General features: G+C 52.8%; 1 protein-coding gene across 5 annotated transcripts in view; it reads left to right on the plus strand.

Moving 5' to 3' along the window:
* Window positions 1–14,009, plus strand: part of TMEM51 (transmembrane protein 51) — a 50,362-nt gene extending 36,353 nt beyond the window's left edge. For 4 of the 5 annotated variants that reach the window (XM_045859017.1, XM_045859020.1, XM_045859018.1 and 1 more), the window contains 3 exons: window positions 6,363–6,436; window positions 10,310–10,836; window positions 12,918–14,009. In XM_045859017.1, coding sequence (XP_045714973.1) covers window positions 10,499–10,836; window positions 12,918–13,329 — 750 coding nt within the window. In that variant the 5' untranslated portion in view covers window positions 6,363–6,436; window positions 10,310–10,498 and the 3' untranslated portion in view covers window positions 13,330–14,009. Of the gene's footprint in view, window positions 1–6,362; window positions 6,437–8,894; window positions 8,981–10,309; window positions 10,837–12,917 lie in introns of all 5 variants that reach the window. The other variant, XM_045859021.1, reaches the window with a different exon arrangement.
* The last annotated feature ends 11,254 nt before the right edge of the window (window positions 14,010–25,263 follow it).

Consider the following 25,263-nt stretch of genomic DNA (forward strand, 5'->3'; position numbering starts at 1 on the left):
CAGGGACTCAGTGATAACGAGGGCAAAGGTGGGGATAGTCATACCTCCCTCGTGCGGTGGTTGGGCAGGAAAAACAAGCTAGCCCAGGCAAAGCACCTAGCGTGAGCCCAGCACACAGTCAGCATCCAGGCAATCGTAGCAGACATGTGTGCTGCTGACCAGATGCTGGGCCAGCGGGCTGGGCTGCGTGGTGAGCAGCGCCTGTGCTCAGTCTCGCCTGCCAGACCGTGAGCCCCTGGTGGCTCCTCTCGGCACCTGGAGGAGGACCGAGGTGTCAGAGTCACTTTGAGTCGATGGTGACAGAAGCTGTGGCTGCTGCCCTGCCACCTACAAGCACCAGACTCTGTCCTGGTAGGGGGGACACACAGAGATGTCCCATTTCCCCAGAAATATTGAAATGTCACCAGAGCCTTGAGACTGTGTCCTCCCCTCCTCCTGCCCCCCTGCCGCCCGTGCCATCCTTCTCAATAGGGTCACATGCCAGCCACCTGCTCAGAGGAAGACATTGCGTCAAGCTCCCACAGGAAAGATCCCTGATCTGTGTGTGGCTCCTTCTGTTTATGGCTCCCAGAGTCTTCAGAATGAATTCGTCTTCCTTCATTTCGCCGGCGCTTAAATGGATTAGCAAGGAGCCTGGAGATGTCAGGTCTCATAAAGCTCACCCGTGTTTGGGGTGGAGGAGGAGAAGCTGCCCCTTTTCTCTGCAGGAGGGTGCGATACTCCAGGAGATGCCTTCCCTCCCATCTCTGCAGTTTCTGAGGCCGAACCCTTTCCCCTGGACGACCTTAATCTCCTCCTACCCACGAACTCTACCCTAGGAAGTCTACATGGACCCCCCCCGCCACCAGGCCCTGCAAAGATGCTGCTTTATCTTCCTGCTCCCCATCCCTTTCAAATAGAATTTGCCAATTTTTCTGTGGACTTTTTCAAAATATATATTTATGGATTTTAGAGAGAGAAGAAGGAAGAGAGAGGGAAACATTGATTGGTTGTCTCCCATACATGCCCTGACTGGGAATCGAACCCCCAACCTTTTGGTGCATAAGGCAATGCTCCAACCACCTGAGCCACACTGGGCAGGGCTGTTTCTGTGGACTTGTTACTGTGGCTCACCTTAGCAGCACTGCTTAGTGGTTAGAAGCATGGGTTTTACAATCAGACATGCTTTATCCCCTCTTGCACTAGCTGTGTGGCCTTGGACAAGTTGCTTTACCTCTCTGAACCTCAGCATCCTTATCTATAAAATAGAATAAATAACTTTTAAATGATTATGCAGGGAAGGAGCTCAACAGAGGGCCTGGTAGGGTAGGCATCCAACACACACTCACTGTCACCCTGTCAAGGACTTCCCTCCTGTGAGGGAGTCACCTGCCTTCCTGCTGCATGTCTCACACACCTGTGTGCCTCTTGGGGCCCTCAGCACACAGTAGGGGACCTGGAATTGTTGGGATTGAATTCTTTTTTTTTTAATTTATTTTTAGAGAGGGAAGGGAGGGAGATAGAGAGAGAGAAACATCAATGTGCGGTTGCTGGGGGTCATGGCCTGCAACCCAGGCATGTGCCCTGACTGGGAATCGAACCTGCGACACTTTGGTTTGCAGCCCTTCGCTCAATCCACTGAGCTACGCCAGCCAAGGCTTGGGATTGAATTCTTTAAAAAGCCATCTGCAAAGAAGTGCACACCTGTCACCCCTCGCACTTTGGTGATCCAGTGGTTCCCAGGATGAACGGCGAGGTTCATTTCTGGCCTGCGTGCCCTGCCCAGGGAGCGGCCCACAGGGACTCTGCTTTGAGAGGCTGGTGTGGTGCCAGGGACAGGAGGTGGACTTCGACATCAGCCAGATTTGATTGTGAATCTTGACTCTGCCACTTAGAGCTGCGTGACCTCGGGCAAATTGCTTAACCTCTCTGAGATTCAGAGATAGTGGACGGAGCATTTTGAAGAGTGGCTGTGAGGACTGGATGAGTTGATGGTTGATTCATGGTCTCAGGGGCTGCTGATTTCATTATTGTTACTGCTGGTGCTTCCGTTACAGTCATGTGCTGCTTAATGACAGGGTCCATTCTGAGAAATGCGTGGTTAGGCCCTGGCTGGTGTGGCTCAGTGGATTGAGCACCAGCCTGCAAACCCAAAATTCTCCAGTTCAGTTCCTAGTCGGGGCACATGTCTGGGTTGCAGCCAGGTCCTCACTGGTGGTCTGTTAGAGGCAACTGACCGATGCATCTCTCGCACATCAATGTTTCTCTACCTTTCTCTCTCCCTCTCTTCCTAAAAAGTAAATAAATAAATAAAAAACATACATGGACTGGCCATTGCATCCCTGTGCAAACACCACAGAAGCACTTACACAAACCCAGGTGGTACGGCCCCCTGCACACCTGGCCGTACAGTGCATGCAACACGTTACTGTGCTGAATGCTGCAGGCAGTCGTAACACAATGCTATTTATCTATGAGTGCGAAAGCCAGCACTCAATCCACTGAGCCACACCAGCCAGGTATTCGTGTATCTAAACATAGCAGAAGTACAGCAAAATATGGTACAGGTGATTTTTTTAAACGGAGCACCTGGACAGGGCCCTCACCGTGGACGGGGCCTGCAGGCCTGGACGCTGCTCCAGGGAGTCAGCAGGTGAGGGGTGCGTGAGTGGGGAGCCCTGGGACATCCCCTGGGCACCCCTGGAGACTCTGTAACGCTGCCCCACAAGCCCGCCCCCCGCTTCCTCCTGACACGGTCAGAGGCGGAACCTCGGAGCTGCCCCCCGCCACCGAACAGGGAGGGGGCTGGACTGACCGGGCACACCGGGGAGAGACCACGGCTGGTGGGACGCAGAGACCGCGTCGGAGGCCGTCGGGGGGAGTGGGGCGGGGGGCGGCCTGAGGGTCGGTGGGAACAGGAAGCTAAGACGGAGCGGGAGGAACACCGGGGACTGTCGTGGGCCTGTGGTCTGGCTGCTGCCCGTCGGAGCAGTGGGCAGATCAAGGAGCTCTGTGGTGTGTTCAGGAAAAGGGGATTTAACACAGAGAGAGTGTAGACCTGAGGACTCGCCATTTCAACTTTGGGATTTGGTTTTGGCTCCATCGACCCTGTCGGGCACAAAAGGCTCTCTCTGGTGTTGAACTGATGGGAGAAATAAGACGTACCTATGCTTTACACCACTGCAACTGAAATATTTCCGAGTGCAGGGACAGGCTGGCCCCACGCGGCCACAGGCAGCCTTTACTAAAGTGGCGGTGGTGCCCGGGACCTGTGTCCTCGTACAGGGTCTCAGGTCCCCAGCGGAGGCCTCACAGCCCTGGTCTCCGAGGACACTGGCCGGGGCCGGGGGCCCAGAGCGCCCTCCGCACACGCAGCGCCGGGGGACACGGGCTCCCCTGTGCCGAGCGGGTCGGCGCCCGGCAGCCTGGGCTGTGGCCCTGTGGCTGCGCCCTCAGGACGAGGTGCTGTGAGTGCCAGGGGGTCTGCTGCCCGGCCCCACAGACACGCCCCACCAGAGAGAAAAGAGTCCCCCCGAAGCACGGACCCTCCCGTCTCCTACGGGGCATTCAGTTCCGTTCTCGTCTCTTCGGACCGCCGCCACGGATGCATTATCTGTCTGTCGTTGATGGAAACCTGGTTACACGGCACAGGACTGAGGGGACCATTCCCACAGTTGCCATCTTTCCGCTGTGCAGAGCACCTAACACCCTTACACCCTCCTTTGTCTTTCCCGTGGGCCCTCTCAGACTTGGGCAGGCTCCCTGCTCCTCCGTCTCTGTGACTCATTTGCACAGTGCTTTGCATTTTTCCTGAGGGCTGCAATCTACAAGAACCTGTTCTGATACAAAACAGGAAGCTGTTGTTACCCTTTGACCTTGGCTCTTAGGGAGGTGCCCTAAAATATCTGATGGGACAGGAACAGCAGGGACAGGAGCAGCAAGGACGGAAGCAGCCGCGGTGGCCTGGTGGCTAGGAGCCTTTCTTCCTGGCCCCACGCCCTCCCCTCTGCACGGGACTGCAACTCAGGGACGAAAGGGATTGTGGGCCCCAGTGAATCCTCCCTTTGTGATGGGAATGTAACTCGGGCTGGGCCCCTGCGCATGGAGCGGGGATCTCTTTCCCAATTATGCAGCTTGGCAGGAAGAGGCTGGGGCCCAGGGAGAGTGGTCACGGAGCCTCTGTGTCTGGGGGCTGGTCCAGCCGCCAGGCCTCCTGCCCCAAAGCCTGCTGGGCTGGACGCCTTGGGGACTGAGTCTTCCAGGGCCGCAGGGCAGGGCTCCGTGGCCGTGTGAGGGCCTAGGTCAGACCCCCAGTTTCTGAGCCATGATCTATAGAATGCCTGGGATTCAGCTGACAGTCGGCACTTGGGACCTTTGCTCTGTTTCAGCTAGTTTGATTTTATTGAAATCATTGAAATATTTTGGGTTCCTAGAGCCTCCCATCCAGGTGTGGATTGGCAGTGGGGACCCACCTGGGCCTCCGCCAGGTGGAGCAGCTGATGTCCAGAGCTGTGACCACTTCCCGCAGGGCACGGCCCCTTCCCTACCCCCACCCCGCCCCAAATCCCTGCTGGCTCTGGTTGGCCGGAGGTGCGGCGCATGGGGTCGGGAGAGGGCTCCGGGCTCACACACTCCTGCCGGCTTCTACCTGGGACAATGCAGGAACCACCGAAACCTCACACCCCACCAGGGAATGCAGGTAGAGTCACCCTCTTGAGTCAGAATGGAAATCACATTTAATCTGGGCACCTCGCCCGTGTTGCTGGGCAGTCAGTCATTTGCAAGCGGATAGATTTCGTATCCAGGTACTCCTGAAAATTAGCTCTATCTAATCCTCTCCCCCTCGGTGCCAACCCTTGAACTGGGAATTTCCCCTCATTCACGTGGGACCTGGGTTAAACTTTTCTTCAACTCGACAGGTAGTCACTCATTTATTGACTCTGCTTACAAACAGTTATTAGGTAGCTGTTTTGCTCCCAAATGCACTGTGCTGGGTGCTGGGCATACAGAGATGAAGAGCGGATGAGAACTGTCTTTCAGGGAGCTCCCGCTCCAGCAGGGGAGACAGGAACCAACGAGACAAGAAGGCAAGACCGTACAGACTGCGAGGTAATGCCATCCAGCCACGGGAAGGAATGTCATCCAGGAGCTGGCTGAGGGAGCGGGCAAGCAGATCCTTGCGGAGGAGGCGGCACTGGAGCTGAGAAGCGGAAGTAGTCAATAAAGAAGTAGCCAAACGAGAGGGAGACGGGTGGAAGAGTGTTTCAGGCAGCAGGGAGAGCACGTGCAAAGGCCCTGAGGCGGGGCGTGCTTGGTGCGACTGAGAACCAGAGCAGAAGCTGCCGAGTGGGGGCCGGGGAGCCCAGAGGTGAGATAGGAGAGAGACAGGAGCCCAGTCCAATCTGGTAGGACTTAAAGACCCTTGCAGAGGAGTTTGGATTTTTGGCAAAGAGTGATGGGAAGACATGCATGGGCTTTTGGAAAATGCCATTACAAAAGCACATACCTGAGAGGTAGGTGACGTTGAAGGAATAAGACGTCAGAACCCGTGTGGTGGTCACTGTTCCCCTCGCCAACACCTTTTCTCACTTCTTGGGGGAGAGAGCTGTTCCCCTGAATTTTAGTTTATAATCTTTGTCTTTCTGCCCAATGTCACAAAAATTGACCAACATATTGTTTGGTTTTGCCTGGTTGGGAAGTTCGTGTAAGAGGAATCTTGCTGGGTGTGTTTTCTGTGATTCTCTTTCCTGTTCAGCGGCGTGCGTGTTAGAACGGCCCCTGTCGGTGCAGATAACTGCGTGTGTTCATTTTCACGGCTGCGTAGTACTCCAGTGGCCGAGCCTGCCACGGCTTGTCCCCTCTCCTGGGATAGGCCCTTGCTTGATTGTCTAAGGTGGAGCCATCCCTGCATTTCTGGGACGAACCCAACCGCATTGGGAGGTATCGCTGTTTTTAAAGGACACTGTTGGACTCTACTTGCTGAGATTTCGCTGGGGATTTCGGTGTCTGTGCTGCTGGGTCACAATGGCCGGTCGCTTTGTCGCCTTGTCCTGTTTTTGGTTTCGGTGTCGAGGTTATTATTATACGTGCGCCGCCCGAGAACCTGGGGCAGCATTTCCCCTTCTTTCACCCTCTGGGGTTCTTGCGTCAGACGGAGAAAAGCAGGGGAGGGGCTGGTAAACGCAGCTACCGTTCCGTTATCCTTCTGTAACCGCACGTTTTGGGCACAGAATCCTGGCTTCTTGGCGTGTACCCCTACCCAAACCCATGCCCTATCTATCCCCCCCAAAACAAAGAGAACACATACCCCCCGCCCACCCCATGAGCACCTGGGATTGCAATGCTCATCGTCTACTGAGAGCCGTGTTTCCGGTTTTTTACAGGTGGGCCCTTCACTCAAGGTTTGAGCATGAAGAGTTGTTTGCAGGCCTTCCTTGAGCCCCCCAGGTAACCACAGGTAGGTGCCTCTCTTAACCAGTTAACAGTTTTTCTTGAAATCCCAGACACAGGATCCCTCCCTTAGCCCTCAGGGCTGCCTTGAATGTGAGCTGTGAAGGGCCCGACTCCAGGGTCCGGCGGGGGGAGGGGGAGACCTGGCCAGACTGGGAGCCCAGGCTGCCCACCAAGGCGGCTCCGTTTTAGGAACATGTTGGAAGCTATGTGGTCCAGATCCTCTAAGGACAAAATTAGCTTCTTTCCATATTTTTCAAAGGGAAAGAACACCATACTAAATATAACGCGGGGCAACAAGCCAGAAGCAGGACAAACAGCCCCCAGCTGCACCTCAGGGAGCGGAGCACTCACATGCCCCGTGAGGCCGTCGGGAGGGCTGGTCTTGGGAGGGCAGTGGGGTCGACGAGCAGTTTTAAGCTCCTGCCGGACGTGTAGACCTGCCATGAACCCAAGAAACAAAAACCTTTATTTCATTTCCTTTTTCTAAACGCACATACACCTCCACATTTCCTAATTCTTATTTTCCCCGTAAGAAAGAGAAAGGAAAAGTCGATCTAATCCCATCACACGGAGAAAAACTGCTATAAACATCATGGCGTGCATAATTGGAGTACTTTGCAATGTACTATAACGCACTAAAGAGTGTTTCTCGGCCTCTCTTTCCCACTGTCCCCTAAGGACTCCTTACACACCCCCTTTGGGTGGTGCTCCCCTACCCCCGCCTAGGAAATGTTAATGCCGTGGAGATGCTGTCTGTGGATGGGCTGCGGAGGACCACAGACCATGCTAATATCTATGATGATTACACCATCCCCCCAAACCACGTTTTTCCCCTGTGGGTGATCTCACCACATTCAGAACAGCAAGCTTTCAATAACATTTAATAAGAAATCTTTTCTGTGAGAATGTACAACGTGCTGGCCCGCATCCTGCTCCATGTACTTTGACTTCTCATAGCTCCCCTATGAGGTGAGTGCTAGAGAGCTTCATCTCCATTTTACAGCTGTGGAGATTGAGGCACAGAGAGGGTGAGTGACTTGTCCAAGGTCACACAGCTAGGATGATGCAGAGTGAGGATCCGAGCACAGGCGGTCTGTCTCCAAGCTCACACGTAACCACCACACTATGCTGCCTTGCAACAACACATTCTGATGGTAAAAAATTCAAAATAAAGAACTAGAGAGTAGAAGGTGTACTTCCCAAGCCCCCTCCTTCCCCAGAAGCAATCATCGTGATAAATTTGGAGTGTGCCCCTCATCTGGGATTCTTACACACATTTGCACACATGAAAATAGATTGTCTCTTTTTTCGTAACATGAGTAGGATCATGACGTCTTTTCTCTCATATATTCAAATATATGTATCTCTGGACAGAATATTTTTAAGTTAACACCGCACTGAGCGTGCCATTATTTTAACTTTGCTCTTTGACTTTCAAACGTATCATTAGCGGCCCTGAGACCAGCATGGCATAGGTACACGGACCACATTTGATTTAACCCGATCCAGATTATTGGCTGTTTAAGTCGCTTCTAGCTTCTCAGTACCGCAAAGCAATGCTGAGTATCCTTGCCGTGTACGTAATTCTCAGAAGCTGGAATTACATAACCGGAGGCTGCACACTGCTGAAACTGTTGATCCGCCAGTGCCAGAATGTGTCAACCAGAAAAAGTGCATGCAACTGCCCATCCCAACCCCCTCACCCACACTGGGTGTGACCATCTGTTTTCCATCATTGACAGTTTCACAGTTGCCTGAAATGTGTGAATCCAACATCTTTCTCTCTGCCAGTGACTCGCCCCCGGGGTCTGTTTCACTCACTGACCGAGCAAGGCGACCGTGACTGCTGAGCTAACAGGATGGCGGGGGGGGGGTTGAAGTGGCCCCGATCACTGGTTTAACCAGCACGCCATCAGCCTCCCAGGTACAAGGCCTACCTGCCGGGGCCTCAGCAGGCGCTCAGCGCGCAGCTTTCTCATCTCCTGCTTGCGGCACGAGCCTCCGGCGGCTCCTCTCCTCCCCTAAGCTCTCCGTCTCTGGCCTCGTCTCAGAGCCGCTTGGCAGACCTCAGGCGTTTCCAGGGCTGCCAACCGCCTCGTCCGGCCTTGACTAATGTCGTGAAAAATGGATGTTTTTGTGCTTCTGCTAGATTGTTCCTAGCTGGTTGCACTCCAACCGTCTGCAGCAGGATGCTCGTGCCCTGCGTGTCACACACATGCACAATTGTGCACGCACACACACACAGGTGTGCGTGTACACATGCATGCACATGCACGCATGTACACCCCTGTGCATACATGTGCACATACAATGTAGCATGTTCGGGTGCGGGCCCTATGATGCCAGCGGGACCTGTGTTTTGAAAAGATTTCCCATACGCCCTCCTGCCCAAGTTAGGACCCCCAACTGCCCCACTGCATAGTTCCTGTACCTCTTCCCCACTTGACTCTTATTCCTCGTAGACTGTTTGCTGCTGGCCTGGAAGCCCCGCCAACCTTGAACTTGCTCACCCGTGTTCCTCTAGGGCCTATAACACTGCGTAGCAGAGGTACGAGAAATATGTTGGGGGGGGGAGAGGAAACAGACCTCAAGCTGATAAAGGACGTTATCCCAAATATTTTTAGAGTGTTTATCAGCAACGTGGTCAGTTTCAGATTAAGGCCCTTGTTTAATGAGAAAATATCTCCGAAGCGTCGGATTTCCAGGCACCTGGTTAGCCATCCTTTTGGGAAGGTCGGAAAGAATGCAGAATGGAAAAGAGGACCTTGCCCGTGTAAACATCCGTAAAGTTTGCAGTTCTGCCGAGGCTGCTGTCGCAGGAGTAACGGGCAGAGGAGTGGCCGGTCACCAAGGAGCACTGCTCACTTGCCATGGGCCCCTGGACGTGTTCTAGGCTGACCCTTCAGGTGACTTCCTCACGCGGCTCACTCGCCCAGCCAAGACGTGCTGATGGAGCCCCAGGACAGCTGGCTGCTCCCTTTAGCGGGAGGTCTCCAAGCGGCTTCAGGGGAAGGGGGTTTCTCTTCCAGCAGGCACAGCACCTAAGACAGGGGCCGTGCAAGCTCTGTCCCTTTAAGGAAAGGAAAACTGCATGTGGCCGAGGAGGAGTGTGCCCTGCGGGCTGGCTTCGTGTGGCCTTTGTTCATTTCATTCGTTTGATGCAGCAGACAGTTTTCAGATCCCTGCTGTGTTCCAGTCTTGGAGACAGGAGGACAGAGCCAGGGTGGCGGCTGGGGGCCTCGGCTGGGGGCTCGCAGGCAGCTGAGCTGAGCTGAGCTGAGCTGAGCTCAGAACTGCCGAAACGCTAGAGGTGGGCTGTGCAAAGAAGGGGGAGGCGGGAGCTGAGTCAGAGAGGCAGGACCAGGTTGGGTCTGTGGTGACCCTCGTTCTTAAGAGCTTGGATTTTCAGCTGCAGGAAGTGGGGGTGGGGAAGACCGCAGCGGGCTGTCCGGGCTGGGCTACATCCCTGACTGATGTCCGCCACCCAGGCGATTCTGTTATCAATCATTATTGATCACGGCTGACGCATGCCATCATTCACACGCCCCGCACACCCGGTGAGGTCTGAGACTTCGCGGCACTTCGTTAAATTCCGCAAGATGTTTTAGCGCCTCGGAGCCCTGACCTCTCTGGCCTCCTGCAGGGAAAGGTCCGGCTTTTCCTTTTCGGGTGGGTGTGGGCGGAGCGGCCTTCCCTCTGCAGGCGCCCAGAAGGAGCCCAGCGCGTCAGACATCTGGAATCCATCAAAGGCGAGCCCAGCCGGAGCCCGTGGCTCAGCACTGCTTCTGAGCTCCTTCAAAGGTGCAGCCGCTGTGTTCACAAAAGCGTCGTGGACTGGGACTGATTTTCCTCTCTCCTCTGCCTGCTTTCCTTTCAGACCTGTCGGTTACGGCTGTCCACCTGCGATGCCTCGCGTGTGCCCGGGAATCCGGTTGCTGGTTTCTTACGTGTGGCGCTAGGGATCCCGTTCAGCGCATCTACGGGTTTTTGTTGCGGTGGCAGCGGCGGCGGCTTCTTATTTATTTTCTTTCTTTGAACCGGGCTCTGCCCGGCTCCTGCCGGCACGATGGCCCACTCCAAAGCCAATGGCTCGCACTACGCGCTGACCGCCATCGGCCTGGGCATGCTGGTCCTCGGGGTCATCATGGCCATGTGGAACCTGGTGCCTGGCTTCAACGCCGCCGAGAAGCCGACGGCTCAGGGGAACAAGACGGAGACAGGCAGCGGCATCCTCAAGAGCAAGACATTCTCCGTGGCCTATGTGCTGGTCGGGGCCGGGGTCATGCTGCTGCTGCTCTCCATCTGCCTGAGCATCCGGGACAAGAGGAAGCAGCAGCGGGGCGAGGAGATGACGCACATCCAGTATCCGCCGGGGGCCGAGCCCCATGCCCAGGAGGAAGACAGGTGAGGACGGGCGGTCCCGCCCCCCCAGCCGGGCCACGGGCACTCGCAGGGGTCAATGACAAGAACGGTTTGGTCTGGGCAGCCTTCCCTTCCCACTGGTTCCCACTGAGGCTCTGTAAAAGAGCTATCATTGTACAGATCACTTTGCGCCTCTGTCCCAGAGCGTCCCAAGCATTGTGGTGTGAGTGGACTCCAGGTGTACCGAGGTTTTGACACCCCCAGGGAAGCTGCATGGGGAGTGGGGTGGCCGGAGCCTCCACACTGGCTGCTTGTCCGTCCCCCGCAGCGCGCTGTGGGTATCCATCCGCTTTAGGTGGAAAAGGTTGGGAAGCAGGGTTCTATGTGATCAGAAATGCCACACACAAACTGAAAGCATAAGCGATATTTAGGGGAACATATGGTCAAGGTTGGTGTCCCCAGGATAAAAAGAGCTGCTGCACCTGAACATGAAAGACCGGCCCACCAGGAGGAACAGGGACAAAGGACACAAGCAGGCATTTCGCAGACGTCCAGACAATGGCTGTTCGACCTCATTAGTCGTGAAATGCAAACGCAGGGGCGGTATCATTACTCTTTGCCTCTCGTGTTGGCTGGGACAGCAGCCCTGGCGCTGGAGGGCTCCTGGTGGGAACCTAACCTCTCTGAAGGGAAGTTTGCACAATAAGAGACAGTATTCAAGATGTGTGTACCTATCGATTCTATTCCTAAAAGCTTATCCTTGGGAGGTAGTCACACCAGTGCAAAGGAGTTTGTACCCGTATGTTTATCAGAACATTGCTTAGAAGAGCAAAAACTGAGAAACAACGTAAATAGCGATCAATCAAGCTAGACTATGACACATGCCCTCCTGGGACCCTCTGTGCTGCCATTGCTGATCTGTGCCTTGCTAATGTGGGACCGTGCCTGCCACACTGACAAAAGGCAGTTATGACACAGCGTTCTGTCAAGGTCGTAATCGCATCAAATATTGTGGCCGTGGGATCAGGGAGGGATCTGGAAAGGTGTGTGCAGCAGGGTGTTAACAGTGGTTATTTCCAGGTGGAAGGATTTGGGATGCTTTCATTTCCTTCACCAGATTTTTCTGTGTTAGAATTTTCTATAAGTCTCTCTCATCTTTATAGTGGGAGGGAGCTGTTTTCACTTTGGAAAAGTTAAACGGATTTTCTGATCATAAAAGACAACCATGCATAGGCTAAAAAACTTGGGAAACAGAGAAAAGGACAAAGGGAGAAAATCAGTCGCCTGTAATTACTAGCTGCGAGCTCACAGGAGTGCGTTCTAAAGGGGAGGAGAAGAAAACCTACACGAATAATGGGTGTTCTGTCGTTGGCCATGATCACCCCACAGGTTCAAGTGCAGGGTCCTGGAAAACAGCTATTGGCATGACTCCCCTAAAATGTGTAAAAAAATACACGCTGGTTTGGGGGTTTTATTTCCACAGTCAGATGAGAGCAAGGCTGAGGGCCTGACCTGTCCTTTGAGTCCTACGGTGTACCTGGAAGATAAAATCACGGGCTCCTTTGAAATCCGTATACATTTTATATTCAGATGTTCCTTCTCTACCTGGGGACGACCATTTTGCTTCCAGCCGGCAGCTGTTTTATGCATGTCCGTGTTGCCTTTGGCCAGAGGACCGGCTGGACCTCAGAATAGCCCAGCTGTACTGTTGTGAAGTGTGAGACTCCAAGGCAAGGGGTGGGGGGCGCCCAGATAACACTGTGTGGGCATTGAGACTGTGGCGTCCCGTTCCCAGCTCTGGCTTCATAAAGGTCTGGCCGAGTCAGGTAACCTCGATGTATCAGTTATCCCGTCCGTAAAATGGGTATAATATCAGTACCTAACTCACAGTGTTGTCAGGAAGATGAAGTGGGTGCCTGTGTGTTAAAGCACTTAGGACACTGCCGGGCTCAGAGCACATGGATGGAGTGGCAGCTTCTATTACCTCTTGGACCCATTTGTTGTTGACAAGCGTGGTGTCTGTGGGCCCAGTGCCGACATGGGGTTTTTAGAGTCCGTCTTCTCACGAGTTTATCCGACTCGAGCGCCTGCTAACACTCCACGTCTGTGCTGTTGTCTTGCAGCCAGGAGGAAGAAGAGGAGGAGGCCTCCTCCAGGTACTACGTGCCCAGTTACGAGGAGGTGATGAACACGGGCTTCTCAGAGGCCAGGGGACCCAACCAGAGCCCGCGGATGAGCATCTCTCTCCCGTCCTACGAGTCCTTGACAGGCATCGACGAGACCAGCCCCACGACCACCAGGGCCGACGTGGAGGGCGGCCCCAGGAACCCCCCCGACAGGCAGAACTCCAAGCTGGCTAAACGCCTGAAGCCGCTGAAGGTCCGAAGGATTAAATCGGAGAAACTTCACCTCAAAGACTTTAGGATCAACCTCCCGGACAAAAACGCCCCTCCTCCCCCCATCGAGCCCCTGACCCCCCCGCCGCAGTACGACGAGGTGCAGGAGAAGGCCCCCACTGCCCGGCCACCCGACTGACGGCCCCTGTCGGGGGCGGCCCCTCCTGTCACTCACCCTCCGCACCCACAGACCCCCGGGGAGCCACTCCGGCCACCGTTGAGGAGCAAGGGGACAGAGGCTCACTGAGCGGTTCTGGATAGGGGGCCAGTGTGCAGACTCGTGTGATTGCGGGGTGACTCACACCCCCAGAACCTGCTGTAGCAGGCGCATTGGAAAGATGCTGGGGACCCCATCTGGGGGCGGTGTTGGCCTCTTCCCCATCGTCCTTCCTCAACCGAATCGTTGGTGACAACAGCCTCTTTCCAACCAGGAGAGGCCACCCGGCCCCTGGTTTAGGTTGCGGTTTTGTTTCGCTTTCACTGGGACCGTCCTGTTAGCTTTCTTCACTGGGGTCCCGAACCGTGGGCAGGAAACACGGCTCCGCTCTGAAGCAAGGACTCGGGCCCTTTTGTCCAATTAAGCAAAACAAATGGCTGGATGATTAGGTCGGGGTGAGTGAGGCCAGGTGGGGGGTTCTCAGGGCCCCGCAGGCCCACGGTTCTTCGGGGGCCCAGGGCCTGGTGATGCTCGAGATGATAGTCTTAACCGGTACACTTTCCTGGTCTCTCCTATGTAACAGCAGGAAAGGCCACGTCCTGTTCCTTCTACAATGCTGTGCGGCTGAGCTTTTTGTAATAAAATGTTTTATATGTAGTGCATTCGGGTGCCGAGTCGCTCGAGCAGCTCTCCCGAGACCGACTTGCCCACGGAGCAACATCGACAGTGATAACGGCGGATGTGTACCAGGCACGCCGCAATGTGTGCCCGGCGCGGTGCCGGGCGCCCCATGCGTGTCATCCCGTTTCACCTGTGCCCGTGTCGCCGGTCGGTTCGTGGAGGCTCAGGGTCATTTCAGGGCCCCGTGCCACACCCACGGTGAGCGGCAGGGCTGGGGTTTGAAGCCAGGCCGTCGGGCCCCAGGGCCTGAGCTCTTGGACATGCTGCTGTGCAACTCAGTATTAAAGAGCTTTTCACACGCTGGATGAGGACTCGTGTTCCCCAAGAGGTGAGGCTGTCCCCATTGGTCCACATGCCCCACAGAAAGTTCCAGTGCTTAGACAGCAGCTCTCTGCCCAGCTGAGCATTTCTCCCTGAGAGCTGGCCCAAGAGGGAGCTCCACCCCGCCTGTCGTCTGCCCCTGTACCTGACGGGCCGTGTGATCATGGAGGGTGGGTGAGCATGTCCTTGGGAGAGGACAGAATGACTGCGGAGCCTGGAAAAGCGGTGCAACTCATGAGAAATGCCCAGAGGATCACAGACTGCCGAGAGGAACGGGCGTGTCTCGGGTCAGGGTCTTGACCAGGGGGTGGGAGTCTGGGAAGACAGGCCCGAGTCCCAGGGTGCCCTCCTAGCACTGGCAAGCGCAGAGCGGGCCTGTGGGGTGTCTGCACGCTGGGAGCTTGGTTGGAAGAGGAAATTCTCAGGCCCTACCTGTTTCCTAAAACCTCCTCGGGAGGCAAGTGACAGTTTAGAAGTGAATCACCTTTTTTTTTTAAGATTTTTAATTTTTATTTATATTTAGAGAGAGAAGGGAGGGAGATAGAGAGAGAGAGAGAAACATCAATGTGTGGTTGCTGGGGGTTATGGCCTGCAACCCAGGAATGTACCCTGGCTGGGAATCGAACCTGCGACACTGGTTCACAACCCGAGCTCAATCCACTGAGCTACGCCAGCCAGGGCTGAATCACCTTCTTATCACAGGAGTGGCCGCCATTCCTGAAGTCCCAACCTTTCACTTCCCTGATGCAAATCATCTGTGAAATGGGGCGCCGCAGGGATGTGCTTGCCGGCTCCCAGCCCACCTCAGAGCCAGCCTCTGGCTCTCCGGGTATCTCCGGGCCGGGCCTGGTCTTCAGCTGCTCTCCATGCTTCCTCCTGATGGGAGGACAAAGACGAGGGGAACGGCAAGGTTCCCAATGAGCTGAGAAACAGCTTTTTAAAAGGGCACTTGACCTGGCCTCTGATAGACCTCTTCTGGGGTGTCTGCCTACCCTTGACTCTCCTTAGGAGAGAAAGAGGTTTGCGGTTTGTAGTGGGGTGAATGGTGGCCCCCAAAGATATCAGGAACCTAAGAGTGTTACCTAATATGGTGAAGGTACAGATGTGATTCAGTTAAGGATTTTGGGATGAGGAGATGCTGGATTACCCAGGTGGGCGCTATCATCCACAAATGTGCTTTTACGTGGGAGACAGCGGGAGGTCTCATACAGAGAAGAGGAGGAGGCCACGTGGCCATGAGGGCAGAGGCTGGAGTGACAGACGCAGCCACAAGCGCAGGCATGCCTGCCGCCACCCGAGCTGGAAGAGGCTGGGATGGAATCTTCCCTAGAGCATCCAGGGGAGCTCAGCCCTGCTGAACACCTGGATTTCCACCCAGTTGGTGCTAATTGTCCGCTTCTGGCCTCCAAAGCTCTGAGAGAATAAGATTCTGTTGTGTTGGGCCACCCACCAAGTTTGTGGGAATTTGTCACATAGCGGCCTTAGGGAACCAACACAGGGCTCAATCTTCAACCTCAGAGACCAGCCCCCTTCCACCCGAACGGCTTCCCAGCTCTTCCTGCAGGGAGGGGCACTGCGGGAACAGCACGGAGGACCCTACTTGTTTTGGATGTGCGGGAACGATCGAGTAGAAAATTATTCACGTGACTCCGAATATATCATGGACATTTAGCATGCGAAATGTAGAGCAGGGGTCACCACTGTCTAAAACAAAGGCAGAGAGCATGTTAGCCTGAGGCTGGAGTCCTGAGTTGTGCAGAGGCAAAGGAGTTACCTGTAATATTGAGTTAAAGCCACCTGTCCAAGCAGGGGTCGTCTTCACCCCAAACTTCACCAAGGCTCACCCGTCCTCTTTGCTCCTTGGTTCAGGCCTATCAGGGCTGTGGGCTGACTACCAAAAAAAAAAAGAGTTTAAAACATAAAAGCCAGAAGACCCTAGCCCTTTCCTCTGCATTGCACTTTTGTTCTTAAGGTAAATTGTAAGAGGACAGAGATGAGGGAGAAAATTCAAGAAGTGCCCCACCCGTCCTTGAGCCCCCTAAACGGACCGGGGCTGTGAAATAGCAGAGAAAACCCCCACTGGGTGCTCCCATCCCACCAAAAGGAGGAGTCTCAGCAGCTATGTTGGTGTCATGTGACCTACACCCTCTCAGGTCACAGCTGATTGGACCTGAAGCCTGTGTTCAGCTGACCCAGGAGAGCCAATCGGAAGCTGAGCTGGCTGGGCTATGCCCTTCTTTCCCAGGAATTGGTCCTGGGTTGGACTGAGAGGCCACTGGGCGGTGTGGTCTCAGGGATTAAGGGGGCCGTTCGAGAGCCTTCGGGATGGGGCCCCGGTGAGCGAAGCAGGGGACGCTGCCCTGCAGAGAGAGAGTGAAGCTGACTGCCGACAGAGGCAGACACGAACAATGAGACCGCAGAGATGTCTGCCTACTGATGACTTTCTGGTCCTCGCTCCTGTCCCTTGGGAATCTCAGCTGTACTTCTGCCCCAGGGTTCCATAAGAGGTGCTGTGTCCTCCCAGCAAATTGCCCTTTTTAGCTCTGCCCCTAAATTTAGCCAAAACCCCGGAAGGCAGGCACTGCCTTTGCCTCGTCGGCAGTGCTGGGCCCACAGCGCATTCCCCACCTGCTCTCAGTGTTGGGTGTCACTTTTCTCAGCCCGCTTGCAGCTCTGGCGAAGGGGAGCTGCAAGCAGGTGGCTGAGGCAGAGGGCGGAGCCTGCCTGTGACTGCCGTGGGTCCCTAGCCGTCCCTGGCCCCGAGAAAGCGATGACAACCGCCTGGTGGAGAGAGACCTGGAGAAGACCCAAGTGCTTCTCTGAGTGTGGGCCTCACGCTCATTTCTGAAAACATGTTCTGGGAAATGCACCAGGTGCCCTGAGCCGTATGGGAGGAATCCTCACGGGGAGCCAGCTCCGCGGAAGGGCAGCAGGGCCGCATAATCTGGGCCACAATTCAGCGGAGCAGCCCCGCGGCCAGCCTGGAGCAAACATCGGTCCCCTGGGGCTCACTCAGGGTGGCAGTTCCCATCACGGAACATGGACAGTCCGTTTTGATTGATTTTCAGTCTCCTGCCACCTTGTCCATATATTCGAACCGGGTGTCTGGGACTAAGAAAGTGACTCTAAGGAACCACAGCCATCAGGATTTTAGAGACCCTCTTTCCTGGTGAGTCCCCAAGTATGTTCTCCTGGATTGTAATGGGTAGAAGTGGAAAAGGTCCCTGATTAGATCCATTGGGACATCCTCAGGTTAAACAAAGTCTATTCACTGAAAATATTTTTATTGAGCAGCTACTATGTGTCCTGTGCTAGGGAGACACCGCAAACACAGTTCCTGCTGACACAGTTGGCTACATTCTGTGTGGAGATGGATGGGAGGCAAAAAAGTAAATACATATGTAATGCAATGTCGGAAGATAAGAAGTGCGGTGAAGAAAAATGAGTCGGCCCTGGCTGGAGTGGCTCAGTGGACTGAGCACTGGTCTGCAAACCAAAGGGTGGCCAGTTCAGTTCCCAGTCAGGGCACATGCCTAGGTTGTGAGCCAGGTCCCCAGTAGGGGGCGCTCGAGAGGCAAACACACAGTGATGCTTCTCTCCCTCCATTCCCCTCTGCCTAAAAGTACATAAATAAAATCTTTTAAAAAGAGAAAAGAAAAATGAGTCGGTGTAAAGACCAGGAGGGGAGAGGGGACAAGAAAAGCCTCTGGGGGAAGGAATGCCGGAGAAAAGTGGCCAGTGAGCCACAGGGGCATCTGGGTGGAGGGATGTCAGAAAGTCTTGCCTCACACGCTTATGCACATTATCAGTCTCCAGATGCTGCGGAGCAGAGCATTTCCCGAACCACTTGGGCCATGGAACTTTTTCCCCAGGAGGCACCTTCCATGCTCAGGGTCAAGGACCACACTCCAAGGAGCAGTGAGTGAGCCAAACCCAGCAATTCAACAGGGCAGACACAGGCCAGGGGCAGACAAGAGACCTATCCAAAGTCCCACGGTCCATGGACGATGCTATCCGGTAGGTAGCTTCCTGTGTCATGTGGTATTCCAATCACAGGTCGCTGGCGAGGGCAAACCACTAACCAGACAGGTAGAGGGAGAACCAAGGCCGTGGGGCAGGGTGAGCCAGGCTGTGGAGCCAGGGGCCTCCCGCCTCAGACCCACTGCAGACCTGCTGTGCCCACCACCCAGTGAGGAATCTTGCGCCTTGACTGGGAAGGCTGCAACCCCCCAGCCTCCCCTCCTCCTCTCTGCCACGACAGCCTCCTGAGGAGCAGTGCGTGCTCTCCAAAGGTCTGGCCACCTGTGTGGATGGGGGTTTGTGAGACGCCTCTAGATCATTCCAAAACAGCCTTCACATTGAGCCGAAAGGAGAAAGCCATTGCCCTGTCTCTTTGGTGTCCCAGAGTGCCTGATGCTGGGGTAGTTAAGTGAGAGCGAGCCTCAGCACATCGATGTCAGATTCTCCAATAATCGATGGAGAGCAGTGGTTGGGGCAGCAAGCCGACTAAGAGACAGAGGGAAAGGTACTCCAGAAGCAGTGCACAATATGGGGATGCAAATTTAATCCAGATAATCTGCTGGAGAGGACACAGGGCCACACACACCAGGAGTCCTTAAAATGAGGCCCTTAAAAAATAAAATAAAATAAAATAAAATAAAATAAAATAATAAAATAAAATATGCAGCCCTTGCCACAAGAGTTTGCTCAAGGGCAATCTGGCTGCCACCCACATATGTCTCACTGACACCAACAAGCCTGGGGAAACCAGACCCTGGAAACCTTCAGGTTAGGGGTAGGCCATCAGGTAGATGGTGTGCCGATACCAACCAACCCCCAGATGCAACATGTGACAAAATACGGAGAGGTCTCCGCTCCCAGTGATGCGTAAACGTCCTCGCCAATGAGACATTTCACCTTCGATCCGTGGTTTTCCACCAGGACTGGTTTTGCTGCCCAGGGGGTATTTGGCAGGGAGGCTGCTAAACGTCTTACAGTGCATAGGACAGTCCCCACCACAAAGAGTTATTCTGCCCCAAATGGCAATGGTGCCGTGCTGGAGAAACCCTGCCCTGGAGGAAGGAAGAGCCATCCTCTGGCCCAGGGGACTTTGATCGCAGAGCCCATCAAAGAGAAGCAGGAAACAGTCCTTGGAGGTCAGCCAGAATGTGGTACTTTCCTCTTCTCTCAACTGTCACTTTTTACAAAGACCAGTTTCTAATCCCTCTCTACTCCAGGACTATAAATCTAATTCTCCTTGGCCTGATAAAAACAGATTTCTCTTCCTTTTCTTTTTTTTTTTTTATCCAGCCCCAGTCCCAACTCTGCATTAAAACCTGGAATTTATTAACTGAATTACAAAGGATGTGGGCAAGACAATGGTCAGTAGTACTTACAGACTCAAAGAGATTTGAGAAATGTTATATTATTTGAAAGCATGGTTCGAACTAACAAAGGGCATAGAACAAAATAAAACAACCAAAATCTAATATGGGCAACAAAAATTAGGGCAAGACCTTTTCTGCTATAAGCCTTTGTTCTCAGGAAAAAACAGTGTCAAATGATACAGCATGCTCCTCAGAGGCCGGTGCGGCTCAGTACTATATAAAATTTGGGAGGGGTGTGGGTCTTTAAACCCAAGAAAATACTGTTAGTATTTGTCCTCAAGATGTCTTATTTCAGAAAGCTTCCTTGACAGTTGCGTCCAGCCAAGAAAAATCACTAGCATCTACTTTAACAAAACACAGATAAGAGGAAGATAGATAATGTAATAGTGTGACGGCAAGCTTTCCTTTTCCTTTGTGGATACAATGCGACAAGCCGTGAGTGTGTATGTGTTTGGAAGAGAAAGGGCAAGTGCTGGTGTGAACAAGGGAATAAACGCATCTGCCTTATCCAATCCCTGCCCCTTTCAAAGTTGAACCAAAAATAAGACAAAAAACTCTTTGTTTTTGTTTCCGGCAAATTAGCTTTAAATCAGATTCAAAGCCCAAGTACAGGAATTGACGTTTTTGAATAGGAAAGGACATCCAATCCTAGCGGCTGCCAGCGGTACAGGAACACTCATGGGGTTCTTTCAAATCCGCGCAAACACAGCAGAGCCAAGGGTGCGGGGATACGCACACCTTGCAGGAGAAGCTGTCAGCAGAGGGGCATGATAACGTCACCAGCTTCCACAGGCAGTGCCATCCCGGGGGCGTCAGGAAAGCAGAGGGAACACCGTCGAGGATGCCGGGATGGCTTTGCGTGGGGCTGGGGGCCTGGGAATACCAGGGGACCACTTTGTAGAGGATACCGTTGCCCAGCCACTAAGCTGTACACCCGAAACCAATACGTGATAATTTTTATTTTTTTAGCGCTGGCTGGCGTAGCTCAGTGGATTGAGCACAGGCTATGAACCAAAGCATCGCAGATTCAATTCCCAGTCAGGGCACATGCCTGGGTTACAGGCCACAGCCCCCCAGCAACCACACATTGATGTTTCTCTCTCTTTCTTTCTCCCTCCCTTCCCTCTCTAAAAATAAATAAATAAAATCTTTTTTAAAAAAAGGTTTTTTTAAAGGTGAGTCTGTTGAAAATATCCACTCGATCAATAAAATTGCAGAGAAATTGGGACCAAAAATATCTAACTGCTATTTAGGATCTAACTTCATTTGGATGAAGCTTAAAAACAAATTATTTTTTAGGCCCTAACATGTTTCCATGGACTTGAACGCAGTGGAATCGTCCACTAATCGTCCCTTGGGCCAGTAATAGAGAAGTCTCCAGGGGCACGACAGGGGCCAGGAATACGACTGAAGCAGAAATGGCGGGAGAACAGGACAGGGCCACGCCCCGTGACAGGCTGTGCTTGAGGAAGCCCATCCGTCATCCGCGTCCAGTGCGGGGTGACTCCCAGGCATACACATCTCTGTACACCCTCGAACGGAGTATACGCGGGATTAAAAAGGATACGACTTTTCCTCTACAGACTGATGTCAGGGCTTCTCCGCTGTGGCACTGCTGACCCTTGGCGCTGGATGACATTGACACTGGGGGGCGGGGCATCGCAGGATGCATAGCGGCAGCTCTGGCCTCAATAACCAGATGCCGACAGCCCCATGAGAATCGTCAACATGTCCCCATTGTGGAATGTCCCCTGGGTAACCCCTTCGTAAGAGACCTACCAAGTCACTATGTCGTACACCTGAAACCAATATGAGATTGTGTGTGAATGATAATTTTAAGATAAGTTTTTTTCTTTTTTTTTAAGAAAAATGTTTTAACATTTTTTAAAAATTTTATTTATTTTTAGAGAGGGAAGGGAGGGAGAGAGAGGGAAGGGAGGGAGAGAGAGGGAGGGAGGGAGAGAAACATCAATGTGCGGTTGCTGGGGGTCGTGGCCTGCAACCCAGGCACGTGCCCTGACTGGGAATGGAACCTGCGATGCTTTGGTTCGCAGCCCGTGCTCAATCCACTGAGCTACGCCAGCCAGGGCTTTAAGATAAGTTTTAATGAAAGCCCTCTAGGGGGACAAAATAGTCTTGACTGAGCACCAAAGCTGTAAGTCTACTGAGGGGGGAGCAGTAGGGAGAAGTGGAAAAAATAGCATCACCTGGGTGGCAGTCCCCCTGTTTGTAAAATGGGGCTGTTGCTACTGCACTGGGCCACAAGGCTTAGAGACCCCAGTGAGTGAGCCTCGTGTGAAAACGCTACAAAAAGCAGGGTGTTGAGCAGGGCTGGTGCTGGAGCTTACCGTGTTCAGCTGCCTCGTGCCCAGAAGGAAAGCTGAGACGGACAGGTGTCTGCCTGAAGACCACGTCAGGGCGATACAAACATAGATGGTTGAACATGAGTGCTGTGTTGTTCCCGCCGGGAAAAACCAAGGGCCCGGGAGCCGGCCTGAGCGGACCCGAGATGCCGCAGTGCGAGCACCAAACCAGTAACGACGTCAACGGACCAGCACATACCTACACGTTTTAAAGCAAAGCTTCCTAACGCTCTGTTTACAAACTCAGTGGTCACTTTGGCAGTCGCTTCCTACTCTGACTATGGACACGTGAAAGGAAAGGACCAGTCAATGATTCTGCCCTCCCTGAGCAAAATGTGTTTTATGATAAAGAGCTGAAGGGACAGTTCCTTATAGAAGAACTCTAGCTAATAATTACCAATGGAGTGAGAGAGGAAAACCAGAACTCCATAACCCCAAAGGAAATGATGGGTGTAGGGTGTGGCCCTCAAAGGATGCTAAACTACTAGGTAGAAGCTAATGAGCCTGAGTGTCCACTGACAGATGAACAGATAAACAAAATATGGTGTGTGTGTGTGTGTGTGTGTGTGTGTGTGTGTACATAGTGGAATATTATTCAGCCTTAAAAAGGAAAGAAATTCTGACACACGCTACAATGTGGATGAACCTTGAGGACATGATGCTCAGTGAAATAAGTCAGTCACAAAGGGACAACCACTGTGTGATTCCACTGATGTGAGGTCTTGAGAGTCGTCACATCCACAGAGGCAGAAAGCAGAGCGGAGGTTGCCAGGGGCTGGGGCGGGCAGGAGTCGGGGGGAGCGGGGAGTTGTTTAGTGCGTGCAGAGTTTCGGTTTCGCAAGCTGAAGGTGTCCTGGAGGTGATGGTTACACAACAGTGTGATGCGGTCAACACTACCGAACTGCACACTTAAAATGGCTAAGATGGTAAACTTGTGGTATGTGTATTCTACCACAAATAAGAAAAGTTATTGGAGCGGAGAGCTGATGCAGACTTTGTAACAGATGGCTCCGTCTGTGAGCCCTGCTCCCACGGACCCTTCTCGGTATCTGGAAGAACGGGGCGACCAGACAATATGTGCTCACAGTGCGAGGCAGAAGGAGTCAGCCCGCATCATCCATGAAGTAGCCTTGACCTCCAAAGCCGTGGAGTCTAATTGGGCCCCTGGAACTAACTAGCAGTTTGCGGGAGACCTGGGAAAGAAGGGAACAAGTTAACTGCAACCACGAGGAAGCAGTCAGACGAAGCCAGGATGTGACTCTTCCCCAGGGCAAAGGACCCTGTTTCTCCAACAGATCAGTGGCTGTTACCAAAAAAAAACAAAAAAAAGTGGTATATGTGGGAAGGTGGGGGAGGGAGTTGCTGTCACGCAATAAATGAGATTTTAGAGACTCCAACACCGAATGTGATGTGCACATCTTGTCTGGATCCGGATTCCAACAAGCCAGGCGTTCAGAGACACTGGGGAGCGTCGGGGACACTGAGTGTGGACCGGGCGTCAGACGGTGCTCAGGGTTTGCTGCAGGGTTTGTGAGGTGTGATAACATGGGGGCTGGTAGGGTAATGCAAAGGGTGTCAACGTAAGAAACACCCAAACCCTCAGAGAATTTTAATGAGTTTGTTGGAGCCAAACTGACAACAGTTACTGGGAAAATAAACCTCAACAGACTGAGAACATGTTCTGGAGAATGGCAGCTGTGCAGCTCATGTTTTATGTTCGAATCAAAGGAGGAGATGTAAAGAGAGTTACGTGAGATCCACTCGCGGTAGATTAAGGCAACAGGAGAAAGCAAAGTGGGGAATCTCTGGGATTGGATAAAAAGGCAAAACAGCTCTGGCTGGGGTGGCTCAGTGGACTGAGCACTGGCCTGCGAACCAAAGGATCGTTGGTTCAGTTCCCAGTCAGGGCATGTGCCTGGGTTGTGGGCCGGGTCCCCAGTAGGGGGTGCTTAAGAGGCAACCACACATTGATGTTTCTCTCCCTTTCTCCTTCCCTTCCCCTCTCTCTAAAAATAAATAAAATCTTTTTTTAAAAAAAGGCAAAATAGAAGACATGTCTTTTATACTGCTCAGTATAGGATACTAATAATTGACATTTACAGCCCATAGAAATTGTATGCAGGCAACAAGATAACCATGAGGGGTTCTGTGGTCTCTGCTGTGTGTGGAGGTTGTACCATGAGGGGTCTGGAAAAGGAAATTACTCTGACATTTAAAAGGTATGTTAGCCAAGCCCTGGCCAGATAGCTCAATTGGTTATAGCATTGTCCCAATACACCAAGGTTGCGGGTTCAATCCCTGGTCAGGGCACATACAAGAATCAACCACTGGGCCCTGGCTGGTGTGGCTCAGTTGGTTGGAGCATCATCCCACAAACCAAAAGGCTGTGGGTTCGATTCTCAGTGAGGACACATGCCTAGGTCTCAGGCTCAATCCCCAGGTGGGACATGTATAGGAAGAAACTGATGGATGTTTCTCTCCCTCTTGTTCTTCCTCTGTTCCCCTCTCTCTCTCTCAAAAAAAAAAAGTCAATCTATAAATGCATAAATAAGTTAAGCAACAGATTGATGCTTCTCTCTTCCTCCTTCCCTCCCTCTCTCCCTCCCCCCTTCTTATCTCTACAAAAATGATAATAACAATAAACACTTTTTTAAAAAAAAAGGTATATGAGGCTCTCTTAAGTAAAAGACTGACCTTTGTCAAGGAAGCTATAGGCGTCAGATGTGACTATCAGCCACAACCCCCCTTTGGTTAGAAACGTTTATGTTCAGAACACCCTATGTGCTTATTTTGGGCTTCTGGGTTTGTAAAACCCACCACGCTGAGCTCACAGGTTTAGTATGTGGCCCCTTTTTTATCCACAAGGGGAGAGAAAGACCTTTCAGTTAGGAAGTATGTGTAGGTAAAAATGACATAATTCACTTTAAATTAATCCGGAAAAATCAAAATGGAAGACAAAGAGAAGTAAGAGAAGATGGGGAAATGTTGACGTAGGACGATGGGCACACGGGGTTAACTGCATTCTCTTCTCCACTTCTGTGCATGTTTCCAAAATCCCCTAATGAGAAACAGTTTGTATAAATTATTTATGTAAGGGGCTAAATGGTCATGGAAGAAATACAATACAGATTAAATTTAAAAAGGAAACTACAATCATGATAAGA

This window comes from Phyllostomus hastatus, unplaced genomic scaffold, assembly GCF_019186645.2.
Source record: "Phyllostomus hastatus isolate PE091 unplaced genomic scaffold, TTU_PhHast_1.1 phas_scaffold_182, whole genome shotgun sequence".
Lineage (NCBI taxonomy): Eukaryota > Metazoa > Chordata > Mammalia > Chiroptera > Phyllostomidae > Phyllostomus > Phyllostomus hastatus.